The sequence below is a fragment of the Rhinatrema bivittatum genome, chromosome 5 (assembly GCF_901001135.1).
Source record: "Rhinatrema bivittatum chromosome 5, aRhiBiv1.1, whole genome shotgun sequence".
NCBI lineage: Eukaryota > Metazoa > Chordata > Amphibia > Gymnophiona > Rhinatrematidae > Rhinatrema > Rhinatrema bivittatum.
Window position 1 is genome coordinate 303,343,926 of NC_042619.1, and position 16,636 is coordinate 303,360,561.

At 47.8% G+C, this 16,636-nt stretch overlaps 1 protein-coding gene across 4 annotated transcripts in view; it reads left to right on the plus strand.

Annotated features, from left to right (window-relative positions):
- Nucleotides 1–9,210, plus strand: part of ZMIZ2 (zinc finger MIZ-type containing 2) — a 151,460-nt gene extending 142,250 nt beyond the window's left edge. For 3 of the 4 annotated variants that reach the window (XM_029604217.1, XM_029604216.1, XM_029604218.1), the window contains 2 exons: nt 4,887–5,147; nt 5,787–9,210. In XM_029604217.1, the coding sequence (XP_029460077.1) occupies nt 4,887–5,147; nt 5,787–5,894 (369 nt within the window). In that variant the 3' untranslated portion in view covers nt 5,895–9,210. The remainder of the gene's footprint in view (nt 1–4,886; nt 5,148–5,786) is intronic. The other variant, XM_029604220.1, reaches the window with a different exon arrangement.
- The last annotated feature ends 7,426 nt before the right edge of the window (nt 9,211–16,636 follow it).

Consider the following 16,636-nt stretch of genomic DNA (forward strand, 5'->3'; position numbering starts at 1 on the left):
CCAGAGTGGTTATGGAACCTGCTGCTGCCTTTTTAACTGACGTGGGCTCAGATCTAGTCCATACTTCGGCCAGAGGAGTGGCCTCAGTAGTGGCGGCCAGAAAACAGCTGTTGCGAACCTGCCCTAGTTCTACCGTGGGCAGCTTCTCCACCTTCCTTTTGTCCCCGCTGCAAGATCGCTAATGCTTTCTTCCTGCGGCTGTTGCCACGCTTCTCCATCCAACGAGACCCGGAAGCCGCCATCCTGCTCCTCTCGCAGCTGGAGCCACGCTGCTTCTTCCCATGCGGCCGGAGGCTGCCGATGTGCTCCCTGCATGGCTGGAGCTGTGCTGGTACATCCCTTGCGGCCAGGAGGCCGCCGTATGCAAATTCTACGCAGCACAGGGGCCGCCGACGTACCTTGTGCCTTCCGGGGGAGAGAGCCATCATCCCTGGACTTTCCTGTGGCATGGAGCCGCCAGCAGCCTCTCTTTGGCAGCAGGGAAGCCTCCTCCGATGGGTTGGGCCTGCCCAGGGGCCTAGCTCCTGCTCCTGTGTCTTCAGCTGCAGGGTCGCCACTCTGCCCCCTTTTCCTAAGGGGCGTGGTCGCGTCTTCTCTGCCTTCTTAAAGGTACAGCGTGGGAGAAGTTCTTCCATGATGTCACCAAGGGAGTTCCTCTTCAGCCCTATAAAGGCCTGGCTTCACTTCATCCTTGCCTTCGCAAGGAGCCAGTCCTACTTAGGACTTTTTGTCTTCAGCTTCTCATTGGTATTCCGTTCCATGTTCTTCATTGGAATTCCATGTCTTCGTCTTCAGTAAGGTCTCTCATCGGATACTGTGTCTCTCGTCCAGACCCTGGTGTTCCTTATGATCTTCTCGTCATACCTTTTCCTGAATCTTCAAGTAACTTGTTTTGGGAGCCCTCAAGTGTGGTCCACGACCTGCCTTGCTTGGTAGTGTAGGGCGTGTGTAATGTGTAGTCTGATGACCTGCCTTGCTTGGTAGTGTAGGATGTGTGGTGTGGCAGTACCGATTCAGTTCTCTTCAATCAACCTGAGTCTTCGTCTCAATCCTCCAGTAATCAAGTCTTTGTGACGCCCTCACGTTTCTATTCTTCAAGTCCTTGTCTTCGTTTGATGTCTTCATCCTTCAACCACTGTCCATCCTGTCGCAGTTGCTGCTTCTGTGAGGCGGGTCCGAAAGGGCTATCGAGTGGTCAGAGAACTGCTTTTGAGACCAACATTGCATTGTTTGGATCTCTCTCTGCTGCATGCAGATTCGGCAGTGGTCTGGGTCCAGTATCCCTGCACCTTCAGCCCGTGCTTGGACACTCCTCACCTGCCATGGCGCTTGCCGGAGCTCCTCTGCGGCAGTGTCGTGGCCCAAGGGATCACGAAATCCCTGAGATGGGACCGCCTCCAGCGTTCCTACAACAACAGCTATGGCTGCATAATTGGTCAGCAGACGCAACCTCCAAGACAAATCTTACAAAGACGCCCTTTAAAGGATCACTCCTTTTCGGAAGCAAATTGGAAAAGCTGGCCAGTAAATGGGGCAAGTCTCCAGTTTCCCGGCTACCAGAAAATAAGAGCAAACAATTACAGTACCCCTCGCCTATTAGGGTTCGATCCAGGGGCTCCCAACATTTTCACCCCTAAAGAAACTCAACATTTCAGAGGTCTCAGCCCTTTGGGAGCTCTCAGTCCTTTTGTAGTCAACAGCCCAAGAGAGGGACAGGCTGGGATTCAGGTTTGTCCCAAACCCCCCAATGAAAATTTGCTGACCCACCCTCACAACGAGGAGATGGGGGGTCAACTATCCTTCTTCTACCAGAGGTGGGTCAAGATCACTTCGGACAAATGGGTACTGGAAGTCATACGAGAAGGATATGTGCTGGAATTTCACAGCACTCCTGGGGACATATTCATGATGTCTCTTTGCCATTCCCAGCACAAGAAGCAGGCACAGGATGAGGGCTATAATCCCAGTACCTGTGCCCCAAGAAAATACAGTAGACACAAGAAGTTGGATCGGTAAAATAGGATTTTATTAAATCTTGCCCAACTCTGGCCGAGTTTCGCTCAAAAGAGCTGCCTCAGGGGCTTAAAAGCCACTTAAATTGGCTCAAAATGAACATGGATATCTCGTATGCCTCAGTTGCATATTAAAGACATATTCATCAGCAGAAACCAACTATTGTAGCGGTATTGAAACCGCCACTTCTTTCGCACTTTATTGATAGCAGCTGGCTGCAAAAGCTATGGCTCTTTCTCTACTCGCTGCTCACCTACTCACTGCTTACCGGCCAGAGCTGGGCAAGATTTAATAAAGTCCTATTTTACCGATCCAACTTCTTGTGTCTATTGCTATCAGCCATCTTGGATCGGCTACCGGTTTGTTTCCTAGGACCAGGAAAATACAGGACATTTTTCCATCTATTTTATTGTACCCAAGAAGGAAGGTTCCTTTCGCCCCATCCTGGACCTCAAGAGTGTCAACTGTCACCTACAAGTGAGTCATTTCCTTATGGAAACATTACGCTCTGTGATAATGTCCATACAATCGGGAAAATTCTTAAACTCCCTGGACCTATCTAAAGCCTACCTACATATTCCAATCCATCAAGAACACCAGTTTTTCTTACACTTTGCGGTACTGGGTCACCATTATCAGTTCTGGGTTCTGCCCTTTGGCCTAGTCACCACCCCAAGAACATTTTCCAAGATTATAATGATAGAGGTGGCAGCATTGACAAAAGAGGGAATCCTGGTGGCCCCATACTTGGATGACTGGTTGATCAGGCCAAGTCCATGAAAGAGAGTCTCCAGGTGACCAACAGGGTGACCTCCTTGCTTCAGGAACTCGGTTGGGTTGTAAACCTGCACAAAGCAGTTTCAAGCCCTCCCAGTCCTTTGAATATCTGGGTGTCTGGTTCAACACCAAGCAGGACAAATTCTTCCTTCCGACCACGTGCATAAGGAAGTTGATGTCCCAAGTGCGTCAGTTGATGAGCACGATACACCCAACGGTGTGGAGCTATCTCCAAGTTCTCGGTTTGACAGTGGCAACCTTGGAGCTGGTGCCGTGGGCAAGGGCACACATGCGACCACTTCAACACTCACTACTGTTATGTTGGAACCCGCAGTCTCAAGACTATTCGATTCGCCTTCACTTACCAATGAGAGTATGCTCTTGGCTCCAGTGGTGGCTACAGGAAGCTCATCTGAGCAGGGGTATACCCCGTCCTCTCCAAACTGGCTGGTCTTCACAACAGACGTGAGCCTCCAGGGCTGGGGAGCTCACTGTCAGAAACTGATGGCCCAGGGACGTTGGACCGAGGAAGAGGCCCTCTGAAACATCAACTGCCTTTAAGCCCGGGCAGTCAGATTGGCTTGTCTACAATTCAGCCACAGACTCCAGGGTCAAGCGGTCTGTGTAATGTCGGACAATGCAACAATGGTAGCCTACATCAACCATCAGAGTGGAACCAAGAGCCAGCAAATATCACAGGAGATGGATCTTATGGAATGGGTGGAAATACATCTACAGATGATCTCAGCCTCCCACATCGCAGGAAAAGACAACATCAAAGCAGACTTTCTAAGCAGGGAGAGTCTGGATCCAGGAGAGTGGGCGTTGTCAGTGTTGCAACCGTTGCTGCCCGACGGCTTCACTCCGTCTACCTTTCTTTTTCTGCGACTCCTCCTGCTCCCTGTGGGTATCTGGCTGCCATGGCGTCTGCCCACCATCCTCTCCGGCATCCCCAAACCGGCTTGGGCGCTGCCTCCCACCATGCTCCTCAGGTACCTTAGGGCACGCGCGCCGCGCAGCCCTCATTCTTATTTCTTCTATGGCGCGAACCTCAGGGGCGTCCCCCTGTGATGACGTCACGCTGCCCGGATATTTAACCCTACTGTTTATTGCTAACCGTTGCGTTAGAAAGGGATTTCCTATGGATGGGATTCGCTCTCTGTACCCAGCTATTCTGCCTCCAACCTCTATTGGACTCTTTTTTCTGCTAACAAGGTACCCGCTCCTCGGGGGCCTCTCTGCTTCTTTCAGGTCGCTATCAGGAACTGGTACTTGCTCCTCGAGGGCCCATGTTTCCTGACTCACTGCCTGTGTCCATCTCCTCTTCTACTTGGAAGAATTCGCTACAGACACCATCAGTGAGTACTACTACCATCTACTCCTCAGAGCTGTTTCCCTGGAACCAGGTACTCGCTCCTCGAGGGCCTGCCTCTGTTCCAGCGCCAGTGCCATCTCCTTCGTGGAACTACTGCGTGAGTACTTGCCAACAAGTCTCTGCTCCCAGGGATCTGGTACTCACTCCTCCTCCTGGCCGGAAGAAGAGTTACTGAGTTACTATACGCCTTCCCTCCGTGGCCCCTGCTGGGCAGGGTCATTCACAGAATTGATTACCACAAGGGATTATCCTACTAGTAGCTCCAGATTGGCCCAGGCGTCCGTGGTATGCAAACATGCGGAGACTCCTCGTGGAGACCCCCCTGTGCCTTCCACCACACAGGGACCTGCGACAGCAGGGACCGGTCCTTCACAAGGATCTGACTCGATTCTGTCTTATGTTTTGGCCCTTGAGAGGGCTCGCCTGATGAAGTGAGGATATTCTGTGGCAGTAATTGCCGCCTTACTTCGTTCTTGAAAGTTCTCTACATCCATAGCGTATGTGCAAGTCTGGAGAGTAATTTAGGCCTGGTACGAGGAAAGTGGTATCTGACTCCATCTGCTGGCAGGGGAGCATAACTCATTGGTTCTGAGTCCATCTGTCTATTCTAAGGAAAACAAAATTATCAGGTAAGTAATTTGTCCATTTCTTTTTTTCATGTTGTGTCACTAAGGGGACAGAATTCCTCAGGGTTTGTTTTTTTTTTTTGCTTTTCTCACAGATGGCACAATCAGGCAGAATGGAGCCATCCCACAATCCTGTGCAACAAGGGCTACATAACCCCAACCTCGGTAACCAATCGGCGCAGCAATTGCATCACCGGAACCCTCCCCCACAAGTGCGGCAGCCACTGGGACAGCCTGGGGCAGGCGGCCCTGCACATGGCGGTGACATGGCATTTAATCCTGGGCCTGGCATGGTGGGGCAGTCGGGGATGACAGGACCTGGGGAAGTGCAGGAGCCATCGCTTGACGTAAGTACGGTGAGTTTTTGGCGCAATGGTATGTAAAAGGTGCTGTGTAAAATGCTGCTACTAGGTGGGACTTCGTTGTCTTTGGCCAGCTTGACATGATGCTCTCACTTCTGAACCAGAACTGTGGATCACGTTAGCTTCTGGAGGCAGCCATGGTTTGTGGCTGTTGGCCAAGGACAGTCAGCCAGGCTGCAGAGGGGGTATAAAAATAAGGGGGGAAAAAATCCCCTAGTAACTGCAAATGAAGGCTCATGGTGCAATAGCCCAACAAAGACTAGTTCAAATGAAACTGGAAGCCCAAAGGAGTAGAAAGAAACTGCCGGGCCATTTAAAAGAAAAAAATAAAAGGCAACTGGTTCCCATAAGTATAGCTTTCTATCAGTGGCACAGAGAGCCATTGCCCTACAACCATGCTTCTTGGACCTGGCTGGTTTCAGAGTGTTTGGTGCATCTCCCACTTATGCACCTGTCTGATAATCCTCAGCATTTATTTCCTATTAGAGCTTTGCTTTTACTTGCTCATTTTATATCATGGCAAGGGCCCATTGCTCTGCCCATTTCATTGGCTTTATACCTTTGCAATCGATGTTTGTTATAATCCCATCACTGATTTCATTCTATGCTTCTCCTCTCCCCTCCCCCCCTTAGCTTCTTCCGGAACTTACGAACCCAGAGGAGCTTCTGTCCTACCTCGGCCCTCCAGACCTGCCCAACAACAACAACGATGACCTTCTCTCGCTCTTCGAGAACAACTGAGGCAGCCTGCAGCTGTTGTGCAAATAAACTGGCTCCTGCTCAGCCATCTCGCAGCTTTCCAGACCTAGACGAATGGGGGGGCCAGCTAACTCCAGCACCTTTCCCAACCTCTCTAGTGGAGATCAGCCATAGAATTCTCCCATGCTGAAAGGCAGAGCCTGCTCCATCACTCCATGGTGCTGAAACCATTTGTTGAGCCAGGGATTGTTCTTACTAAGGACTCAACTGTCCTCCATGGGTTGACATGGAACATCTGGACTTCAGTAGTCCTGATTCTGTCATCAAAGAGCTGCTGTTGGAACTGCAAGGCCAGCACCACCACCTCCTTGGATCTCTGATGAAGGAAGTAGCCATTTCTCTGGGGCTCTGGCATATATATATATATATATTTTTTTTTTCCATAGCCTCAGGACACTGGGCAAAGAAACCTCTGCCATTGCCCCCTCTTTCTAGCCCATGTTGACATGTTCAAGGAAGACACCACCTCCTCTAACGAAGAAATACCGCAGCCTGTGACCAGAGAGCCTCAAGGGGCTTTGATCATTTCTGATATCCCACGACTCAGTGGACACAATCCAACAGTCCCATTCCTTCTGATGTTTGTTATGTTTTCTTCCCTAAAGATTTTGCCTGTTTTGAATGGGGAGGCCTAAGAGGAGGGGCTAGTATCTTCAAACTGGCCCAAGTGAAGACTAGAGGAGAAAAATAAATCCTGCTTTTGGCTGACACCTCTTCTCTGGCCATTGAAAGGACACAGATAAAGTGGAAGGTGGGCCTGGAAAGGCTGAAACCGCCCTCTCCGGTGCAGGGAAAGCAGTGGGGGGGGGGGAGAGATCCCAGACGCTGGAGGCTAAAACCCCTCCTGTGCTGCCTCTCTAAATCCTGGTACTACAGACCAGCAGGACCCAGTCTTTACTTGACCCAGCACAGTCCAACTTGTGCTTCCAGTTTGTGGTGCTGAAGACACCAGGAATTCCTGTCCTGTAAGATGGGTTTAGAAGTGCATCGCCCCCATTCAGAATACTTCTTTTTCTGGGCAAGTTCTCAATGGGATCATATTGGTTAAGGAGATGGGCGATAAGAGTTTCAGTATTGGTGCCCTAATTGGGCCCCTGTACAGAAAATCCTTGTAAGTAGCTAGTAATGTGGTGTTCACCAACTGAGAGTGAAATCATAATTCCAGGGAGGGAAGGACAGGAGCAATTCCTGTGGGGGGAGAGGGAGAAGGGGAGCAGAATTAAGACTGGTGTCTGGTTATAACCCGATGAAGCATATTCATCTGTGAATGAACCAACTATAAAGCACAACACAGCAAAACTGTACATAGTGTAGAAACACTAAAATGTAACAAAAAAATATTTAAAGGAAAACAAATACTCCCGCCCCGGTCATTCCTCTGTTGTACAGTTCCTAGGTATCACTGCCTCTTTCCATGGAGACTTTTTTTTTTATCTGCTTAAGAAAACGTGCGTATGGAGATTATAAAGGAATCTTTGCGGCTTGTGTGATAAAACCATTCCATCATGGGACTGGGATAGGAACAGGGAGACCCTGAAACGTCAGCCATATTGGAGTCTTCTTGGCATCTTAATTCTTTTGTGGGGTTGTTTTTTTTTTTTTGTTTTTTTTTATGTTGTGGGTTTTTAAATGTGTGCCGCAAATCTGGGAAAATAAATCAAAAGAAAAATATATATATACACGTACATATATATATATTTTTTTTTTCTTCAAGTTTTAATAGCCCAGAATTTGAATTCCAAAGTTACTTTCTTTGGTTTTGTCCTTCCGATGTTGTGGTTTGCTTTTTAGAAATAAATGCAAATCCATGAGCTTTCTGTTTCCTTTGTTGAAATATTCACCAGCTCCCTCCTCCTCCTCCTTGTTTTACGGGAGACACTCCACCCTCTGTGCAGCACTGGCTTTTCCTTCTCATCAGGGCCTGCAGGTATGCAGAATGGCAGAAAGCCATCTTCAGCTTTGCTGATCATTTGGTTATACCTACCGATGAAAGCTGGTGGCCTCTTGTTTTTTTTTTTAAGGTTCTCGCTGGCCACCTGGCTCCTGGACTTCTGCCACGCTGCATGTGCCTTTTTTTTATAGTATCTCATCTGTTAGAAATAAACTCGCATCCTCTCTGTGTACTTTCTGGGGAAATTCATCCATCCCATCTGTGTGCCATTTGATAAAATGTACACACATCCTCTGTGCTGTCATGGTAAATACACACATCCTCTCTGTATACCATCTGGGGAAATATACTGTACACACACATACTCTCTGTGTTGTCATGGTAAAATACATACACACACACACACATCCTCTCTATGTACCATCTGGGGAAATACACACACACACACACCCTCTTTGTGTTGGAGAAATGCTGCATTGTACTGTTCATAATGTGTGTGTCACACTCTGCCTATGTGAAAAAAAAGTTGACTTGTAATGGTTGTTAATAACTATGAATATGTGTGTAACTTCTTAAAGCAATGTATACGCCATACGCACACAGAGTAGTAATGCCCATTGGGAGTGGTGGACCAGATCACTCCCTGCCCTAGTCCTGATATTTGTTTTCTCTCATAAACTCCCAAGTATGCTGCCATTTGTAGTCCTATTTTTCTTATTGAGCTAAAAGGAACTCAAAATTTCAGAATGCTTTGCAAGAAGAATTAGGGGGAAAATCCAGGACTGGGGGTTTACAGTGACGTCTGGCCACATTGAAATAAAATCGCATGCTTTAATCTGCTCACAGACCCTTATGGAATTGTATGGTAGTGAGTTTCAGGTCATTTGTTCAGACTGAGCCAGCCCTGGGTTTTACTGCTAGTGCATTCCTGGACTGGTTTATTATTTTCTCTACAATGCTGGAAACTACAAGTCCATAGAGGCTGTAGGGCAAAAACTAGGACTGGCTCAGCCTGTCAAGATGGCTTGGAGCCAGTTGGAAACCCTATAGCAATGGTCTTCAACTTGGTCTGGGAGGTGGGAGCCGGACCATATCCCAGCTGGTCTGGATTTCAGGATGCCTGTAATGAAGAGGAATGTGTTAGCTGGATAGACCAATCTAGTTCTCTGTCCTATATATTTGTTGCTGATATCCTGAAAACCTTGACCAAGCCTGGGAGGAGGATTACCCTACAGGGCACACACTGCATCGGAGCGTGCATTGATGTAGGCTTATTGTTCTCTTTGCGTATATTACACAACTGACAGAAGAGGAAGGGTTGTGGGTATGCCTTAAAACTTTAAATTGCCCGAAAAAAAAAAAAAAAAAAAAGAAATGAAAAAAAAAAAAATGTCCTCAAAGGTTTGGTAAAAATGGAATCCTGTGTCGGCATCTGCACTCTGTTTACTTGTGTATCATGATTGACTCTGTGTATATAAACTATCTACAAAAGAAGTTGCGTTTTTTTTTTTCTTTTTGGTGGGTACTTGCTGTGTCATCTTTGTACCATTAATATAGATGCCTACTGAATGGGGTGGGGTAGAGAAGGGATATAGAAACATAGAAACATAGAAATGACGGCAGAAGAAGACCAAATGGCCCATCCAGTCTGCCCAGCAAGCTTCCCTCATTTCTTCTCTCATACTTATCTGTTTCTCTTAGCTCTTGGTTCTAATTCCCTTCCACCCCCGCCATTAATGTAGAGAGCGGTGATGGAGCTGCATCCAAGTGAAATATCTAGCTTGATTAGTTAGAGGTAGTAGGGGTAGTAACCGCCGCAATAAGCAAGCTACACCCATGCTTATTTGTTTTTACCCAGATTATGTTATACAGCCCTTATTGGTTGTTTATCTTCTCCCCTGCTGTTGAAGCAGGGAGCTATGCTGGATATGCGTGAGGTATCAGTTTTTTTCTTCTCCCCTGCCGTTGAAGCAGAGAGCTATGCTGGATATGCATCGAAAGTGAAGTATCAGGCACATTTGGTTTGGGGTAGTAACCGCCGTAACAAGCCAGCTACTCCCCGCTTTGTGAGTGTGAATCCTTTTTTCTTCTCCCCTGCCGTATAAGCAGAGAGCTCTGCTGGATGTGTGAAGTAACAGTTTTTCTTTTCCCCTGCTGTTGAAGCAGAGAACTATGCTGGATATGCATTGAAAGTGAAGTATAAGAATGGAGTGATCAAGCTAGTTGAAAGGCATCAGGAATAGAGGAAGGTGGAGGTAGTAATTTGGATATTTGGTTTGGGGTAGTAACCGCCGTAACAAGCCAGCTACTCCCGTCTTTGTGAGTGCAAATCCTTTTTTCCACATTTCCTCTTGCTGTTGAAGCTTAGAGTGATGTTGGAGTCACAGTAACCATTGAATAAGGGTATTGTCTCCAGGCAGTAGCCATCATTCTGGCGAGTCACCCACTCTTCATTGGTGGCCTCTTGACTTTATGGATCCACAGTGTTTATCCCACGCCCCTTTGAAGTCCTTCACAGTTCTGGTCTTCACTACTTCCTCCGGAAGGGCATTCCAGGCATCCACCACCCTCTCCGTGAAGAAATACTTCCTGACATTGGTTCTGAATCTTCCTCCCTGGAGCTTCAAATCGTGACCCCTGGTTCTGCTGATTTTTTTCTTATGGTAAAGGTTTGTTGTTGCCTTTGGATCATTAAAACCTTTCAAGTATCTGAAAGTCTGTATCATATCACCTCTGCTCCTCCTTTCCTCCAGGGTGTACATATTTAGATTCTTCAATCTCTCCTCGTACGTCATGCGATGAAGATCCTCCACCTTCCTGGTCGCCCTTCTCTGTACCGCTTCCATCTTGTCTTTGTCTTTTTGTAGATACGGTCTCCAGAACTGAACACAGTACTCCAGGTGAGGCCTCACCAAGGACCTGTACAAGGGAATAATCACTTCCCTTTTCTTACTCGATATTCCTCTCTCTATGCAGCCCAGCATTCTTCTGGCTTTTGCTATCGCCTTGTCGCATTGTTTCGCAGACTTCATATCATTAGACACTATCACCCCAAGGTCCCTCTCCTGCTCCGTGCACGTCAGCCTTTCCCCCCCCATCGAATACAGTTCATTCGGATTTCCGCTCCCCATATGCATGACTTTGCACTTCTTGGCATTGAATCTCAGCTGCCATATCTTCGACCACTCTTCCAGTTTCCTTAGATCCTGTCTCATTCTCTCCACTCCTTCCGGCGTGTCCACTCTGTTGCAGATCTTAGTGTCATCTGCAAAAAGACAAACCTTACCTTCTATCCCGTCCGCAATGTCGCTCACAAAGATATTGAACAGGACCGGTCCCAACACCGATCCTTGCGGTACACCACTTAAAACCGCTCTCTCTTCAGAGAAGGTTCCGTTTACTGTCACACATTGTCTTCTGTCCGTCAACCAATTTGCAATCCAGGTCACCACCTTGTCACTCACTCCCAAGCTTCTCGTTTTATTCACCAGTCTCCTGTGCGGAACCGTATCAAAAGCTTTGCTGAAATCCAAGTATATGACATCGAGCGCTCTTCCTTGGTCCAATTCCTTGGTTACCCAGTCAAAAAAGTCAATCAGATTTGTCTGACAGGATCTTCCCCTGGTGAATCCATGTTGCCTCTGGTCCATCAATTCTCCGGACTGTAGATAGTTCACTATTCTCTCTTTCAGCAGAGACTCCATTACTTTTCCCACCACCGAAGTGAGGCTAACCGGCCTGTAGTTGCCAGCCTCCTCCCTGTTCCCACTCTTGTGAAGCGGGACCACCACCGCTCTTCTCCAGTCTCTCGGCACCACTCCCGTTTCTAGGGATCTATTGAACAGGTCACACAGCGGACCCGCCAGAACATCTCTGAGCTCCCTCAATATCCTTGGATGAATCCCATCAGGCCCCATGGCTTTGTCCACTTTCAGGTTCTTTAGCTCTTCCCACACATTTTCTACTGTAAAAGTATTTTCATCTATTCCACTTCCCTCCAGTTTCTTGTTGTGTAGAGATGGTCCTTCTCCAGGGTCTTCTTTAGTGAACACAGAGCTGAAGTATTCGTTTAATATTTCTGCCATCTCCTTCAGTGAAAAAGCAGGATACCATGTTATGGCTGAGGTGGGGACAATTGGTATTTGTAGATTTTGAGAGTAACTATCAAAAGGCCTACATAAGGACATCGGCAAAAATGTGTGTTTAAATTACACCAGTTTTCACAGCGGGATTACATGCATAGGTCCACTTTGTGCACATTGTATAAATGTTCAAAGCAACCTGCACCTAGTGACACCTGTTCTTTGTAGGGCCTAACCTGTGTGTGTTAATGTAAATGCAGACTTTTTAAAATGAAAAGTGTGTGGTCAGTCCCAATTCTTAAACACCCCCCAAAACACAAAGACATGCAGAAAAGTAGGTTCCTTGTATAACTTCCTCTTCCTTCTGCTCCACCAGTCCAGAATCTATGGGTTATCCTCTCATCCAGCACCCATGGAGGTAGAGTTCTGTTTTTTTAATGACATCACCAGCTAATATGTCATATCTAGAACTAATTCAGGCAGTGTTCTCTGCCTGAACTCAAAAACGTCCATCCATTGGATGGACGTTTTTGAGTTCAGTCTGTGTATCCTGTGCTGCCAGAGGTGTTGACTTGTCTTTTCCAACAACCAAGAGTAGACATGATGGTCGCTGCAGGGTAGTGCAACCCTTCAGGATGCTCAAAATAGAAAGCTAGAATCAGTTCTTCAGCACCTTTTTTCCACAGGCTCCTTTGTGCTTCAGGGAGCGGTCTGTGCTAGCTATGTTTCTAGATCTTTGCTCCACTGGATTCAGCAATTATCTGAGATTGAAAGCACTGCATAGTTAGTCGGCTACTGCCTATTTGTCCGATGCCTTATATGACATAATTAGAATTGCAGCTAGGACTGTAGCTCTTTCTGTAGGAGCTAGATGGCTTCTATGGCTAAGAAACTGGTCTGCAGACTCATGGTCCAAATCCTTACTGTAACCTTTAAAGGTAAATATCTCTTTGGTAAGTAGCTGGATTGTTTGATAAAAAAAAATCTGGGTGATCCAAAAGTTCAGAGATTACCTAAAGATAAAAACGGTCCCAGTTTTCAACCATACTGAGGTCGTGGTCAATTTATGGAAGCCAAGAGATATAGACCGGGTAAGCAAGGAATTCCTCAGTTTTCAAGAGGTAAAGGTAGATCTCAGTCTTTTCAAGAGGCGAGAAGACCAAGAGGTGATTCCATCGGCGCTTCACAGAGTACACAATGAAGCCCAAAGGATTCATTCTCTATGGTATATAACTTAGCGACGGTATAGAAAAGTTTTTAAATAAATAAATAGGGGAGCCTATAGGGGGCAGGTTACAGGCTTTTCTTGGGGAATGGATCCACATTATCTCAGATCACTGGGTTTTGGATATAATCCAAAATGATTATGCCCCAGAAATAGAAAGATTGATAAGAGATCATTTTGTTATCTCACTTGCCCATACTCTAGTCAGGGTTGCTGCAATTCACTGGACCTTGAACAAGTTGATTCAACTGCAGGCAATTCGATCAGTTCCATTCAAGAAACATCAAAAAGGATATTATTCAATTTATTTTGTGATTCCAGAAAAGGATGGTTCATTCAGACCTGTTTTGGATCTATATTTCTCATAGGACAAGCAGGATGGTAGTCCTCACAAGTGGGTGACATCACAGGATGGAGCCCTGTACGGAAAACTTTTCTGTCAAAGTTTCTACAAAGCTTTGACTGGCACTGGCACACTGAGTGCACTGAGCATGCTCAGCCTGCAATTATCCCTGTGAGCCACAGGTGTCTCCCTCAGTCTTCTTTTTTCCGCTCTGCAGTAAGCATAGCAATTGGAGCTCTGTGAGGAAATTTTAACTTTTTTCCTCATGGGAAAACTTTACTTTTTACTTCAAAAGACACTTTTCCCTGCACGGGTCTCCCTCCGCATACGTTTTTACGACTCTCAGTGAGTACTTTGACTTATTTTTTCGGTCGGTTCCTGTCACCTTCTGGCCTGCTAACCGACTGAAGCCTTCCCTCTCCCTATTTTTTAGTTAGCTACACATAGCCTGAGAGAGTCTGTCTGTGACACTCTGCTTGGTTATTAGCGCTAGTGGGACAGGGACTTCAACGGTTTCCGTTGCCACCAGGGCCCCTTTACTTTAGGGTCCTTTCTTCCCCGGTACCCTCGCGCAGTCGATGCCCATCGCTACCGTAGGTACCCTTCCTCAGACTGCCCTGGATTTTAGGTGCCATCAGTACCCCTCCCCCGTGGTACTCTGATGCCATCCTCCCTGCATCATTTTTTATCAGTGCTGCCAGGTTTTTTACTCCTTCGCTCTGTCTTTCCCTTGGGCTCCTTCGGTGCTGCCTTACCCGGGTGCATGCCCTCGACGCACACCTTGTCTCGTTGCCACGCATACTCGGGTCGATGCCACCATTGCCCGGGACACTTCCATCAATGCCAGGGTCACTTCCTCGATGCCATCCCTTAAATTATGGAAGCCATCGATGTCCAGAGCCTTTCCATCGATGGGCATTGATGCCAGTCGATTCCATCAATGGGCATCGATGCTAGGGCCCATTCCATCGATGGGCATCGATGCCAGATGGTTTCCATCGATGCCAGATGGTTTCCATCGATGGGCATCGATGCCAGATGGTTTCCATCGATGCCAGATGGTTTCCATCGATGGGCATCGATGCCAGATGGTTTCCATCGATGCCAGATGGTTTCCATCGATGGGCATCGATGCCAGATCGATTCCATCAATGGCTATCGATGCCCAGGTTGATTCCATCGATGGGCATCCATGCCAGGTCGATTCCATGGATGCCATCGATACCAATGCCAATTTTATGGCTGGAATCGATGCCAAAATGAATTTCATCAATGTCGGTGTCCCTTCCATCCATGGGGTCCATGCCAACATTGATTCCATCGGTGCCCGGGTCGGTGCCATCGACACCCCTGTCCATGGCACCGATTCCATGCACACCTTCCTACCCGAGTCGGTCCAAATCTATAGTCAACGTCCGTGGCCATACCACCGAGGACGTCGGCGCCCACCCCTATACATCGATGCCCTCGACACCCACGTCGTTCCCATCGGTGTCTTCGATGTTCCTATCGATGCGGTCATCGACTCCATTGATACCAGTATCATGTTTCAATAATGACGATGTTTTTTCGACTATTCGACGCCACATCGTTCCCATAGATACCTATGCCGATGCTGTCAGTGCTCCATCACTGACATCATTACTCTGGCCGAGTCATCGACGTTTTTCATATCTATTTTTGACGATACCTCGAGGCCGCTTCGGCCACCCTCGATACCGTCAATACCAACATAACACTGCCACGTAATGCCCTTGCCTGCACACAATGCTCCACGCTTTGGGTTTTTTTAAAGCCCCTTTTTAGCAGAGCAGGCGTCCTGACAGTCCGTCATCTATCGCCATCAAGGACAGTGAGGGCTTCCATCTCGGCGCTGGGGAGAGACTGGGCCGAGCACCGTGGCGTCCATTGTCACCGACACAGTGATCGTCCGCTGCTGATGCCATCCAGCTCATCGGTGCTATCCTTCTTGAGACTGGACAATGCTCGGGCAGAGCAATAGCACCACTGCCATCAGCACTGTTCCGTACAGTTTCAGCAGTCCTTGGTGCTCCAGAAACACCGGATCGAGGTCCGACGGATTCTGCATTGGCGTCACTACACATCGAGCCGCTACGACAAGGGAGAGAACATGAGCTCCAAGGGGCTCCCCTGTTCCTGGCGTGCCCCACCGTCAAGTGGTGTGGGATTCTGGCCCTCTGTTTTCAATAGCAGTCGAAATGCCAATCACGCCTGACCTGTCTCCTCTGTACCTGTGCCACCATACCAGGTTTCAGAGTGAGGCGGATGTTTTACGTCCACAGCCTACCCCTCGAGGACTCCGGATATCGACGATACCAACAATCTTCACCGGCTCGTACTGCGGCGATCCACGTCGGATGGTAAGTACCCGCTTCTGCGGCATTCCCATTGAGATGTGTTCTCTAATTCGGGCCACATGGTTCAAAAGGTTCTGGGTCATGTGCCTTTCAAGAACTGTATTCGTGTCACATATCGCTATGCTAGCTATGTCAGCCACAATACCAGGAGAACCCCTCTATCATTTCTTGGGATTGCGTCAGGGCTTCCTCCCTTGTCAGCAATGAGGCTCTGTACCGATTAATGCTCTGTCCTCTGGTTCCTGCTTCAAAACCAAAGTTCAGGTGCGTTCGCTGATCTATTCAACACGAGCCTCAGCAAATATTGCCTCAAGTACAAGTCCACCTTGAAGCCTGACGTCAGGTCTCAGTGTCGCCTTGTACAGCACGCAGACATGCGGGTACGACTTACTGCTCACACTCCAGTGGGAGCTTACATGATATCCAGATTACTTCAGCCCTCCACTGGGACACCCCTTGGTCTCCCATCTGGCCGGATATCAGAGCGGCTACCTTGTACCTGGTACCTTGTACCAAAGTTCCCGGTACACTGGCGCTACGAAGTGCAGAGGGGGGAAGGAAGGGGGGTTGGGGAGTTTTAATTGCACTATTCTTTCTTTCTACAGAAAGTAGTCACTCTCCGCACATCCTGGACCTCAGAAATACCAAATTTCTTCAGAAGTCACAGGTATTTATTTATTTATTTATTTAACGTTTCTTTTATACCGATGACCGTTCGCACATCGCATCGGTTTACAGTGAACAAAAAACCATTGGGCGGAGCCCTTACAAATAACAGATAACATAGTAAACTAGGCAACATATA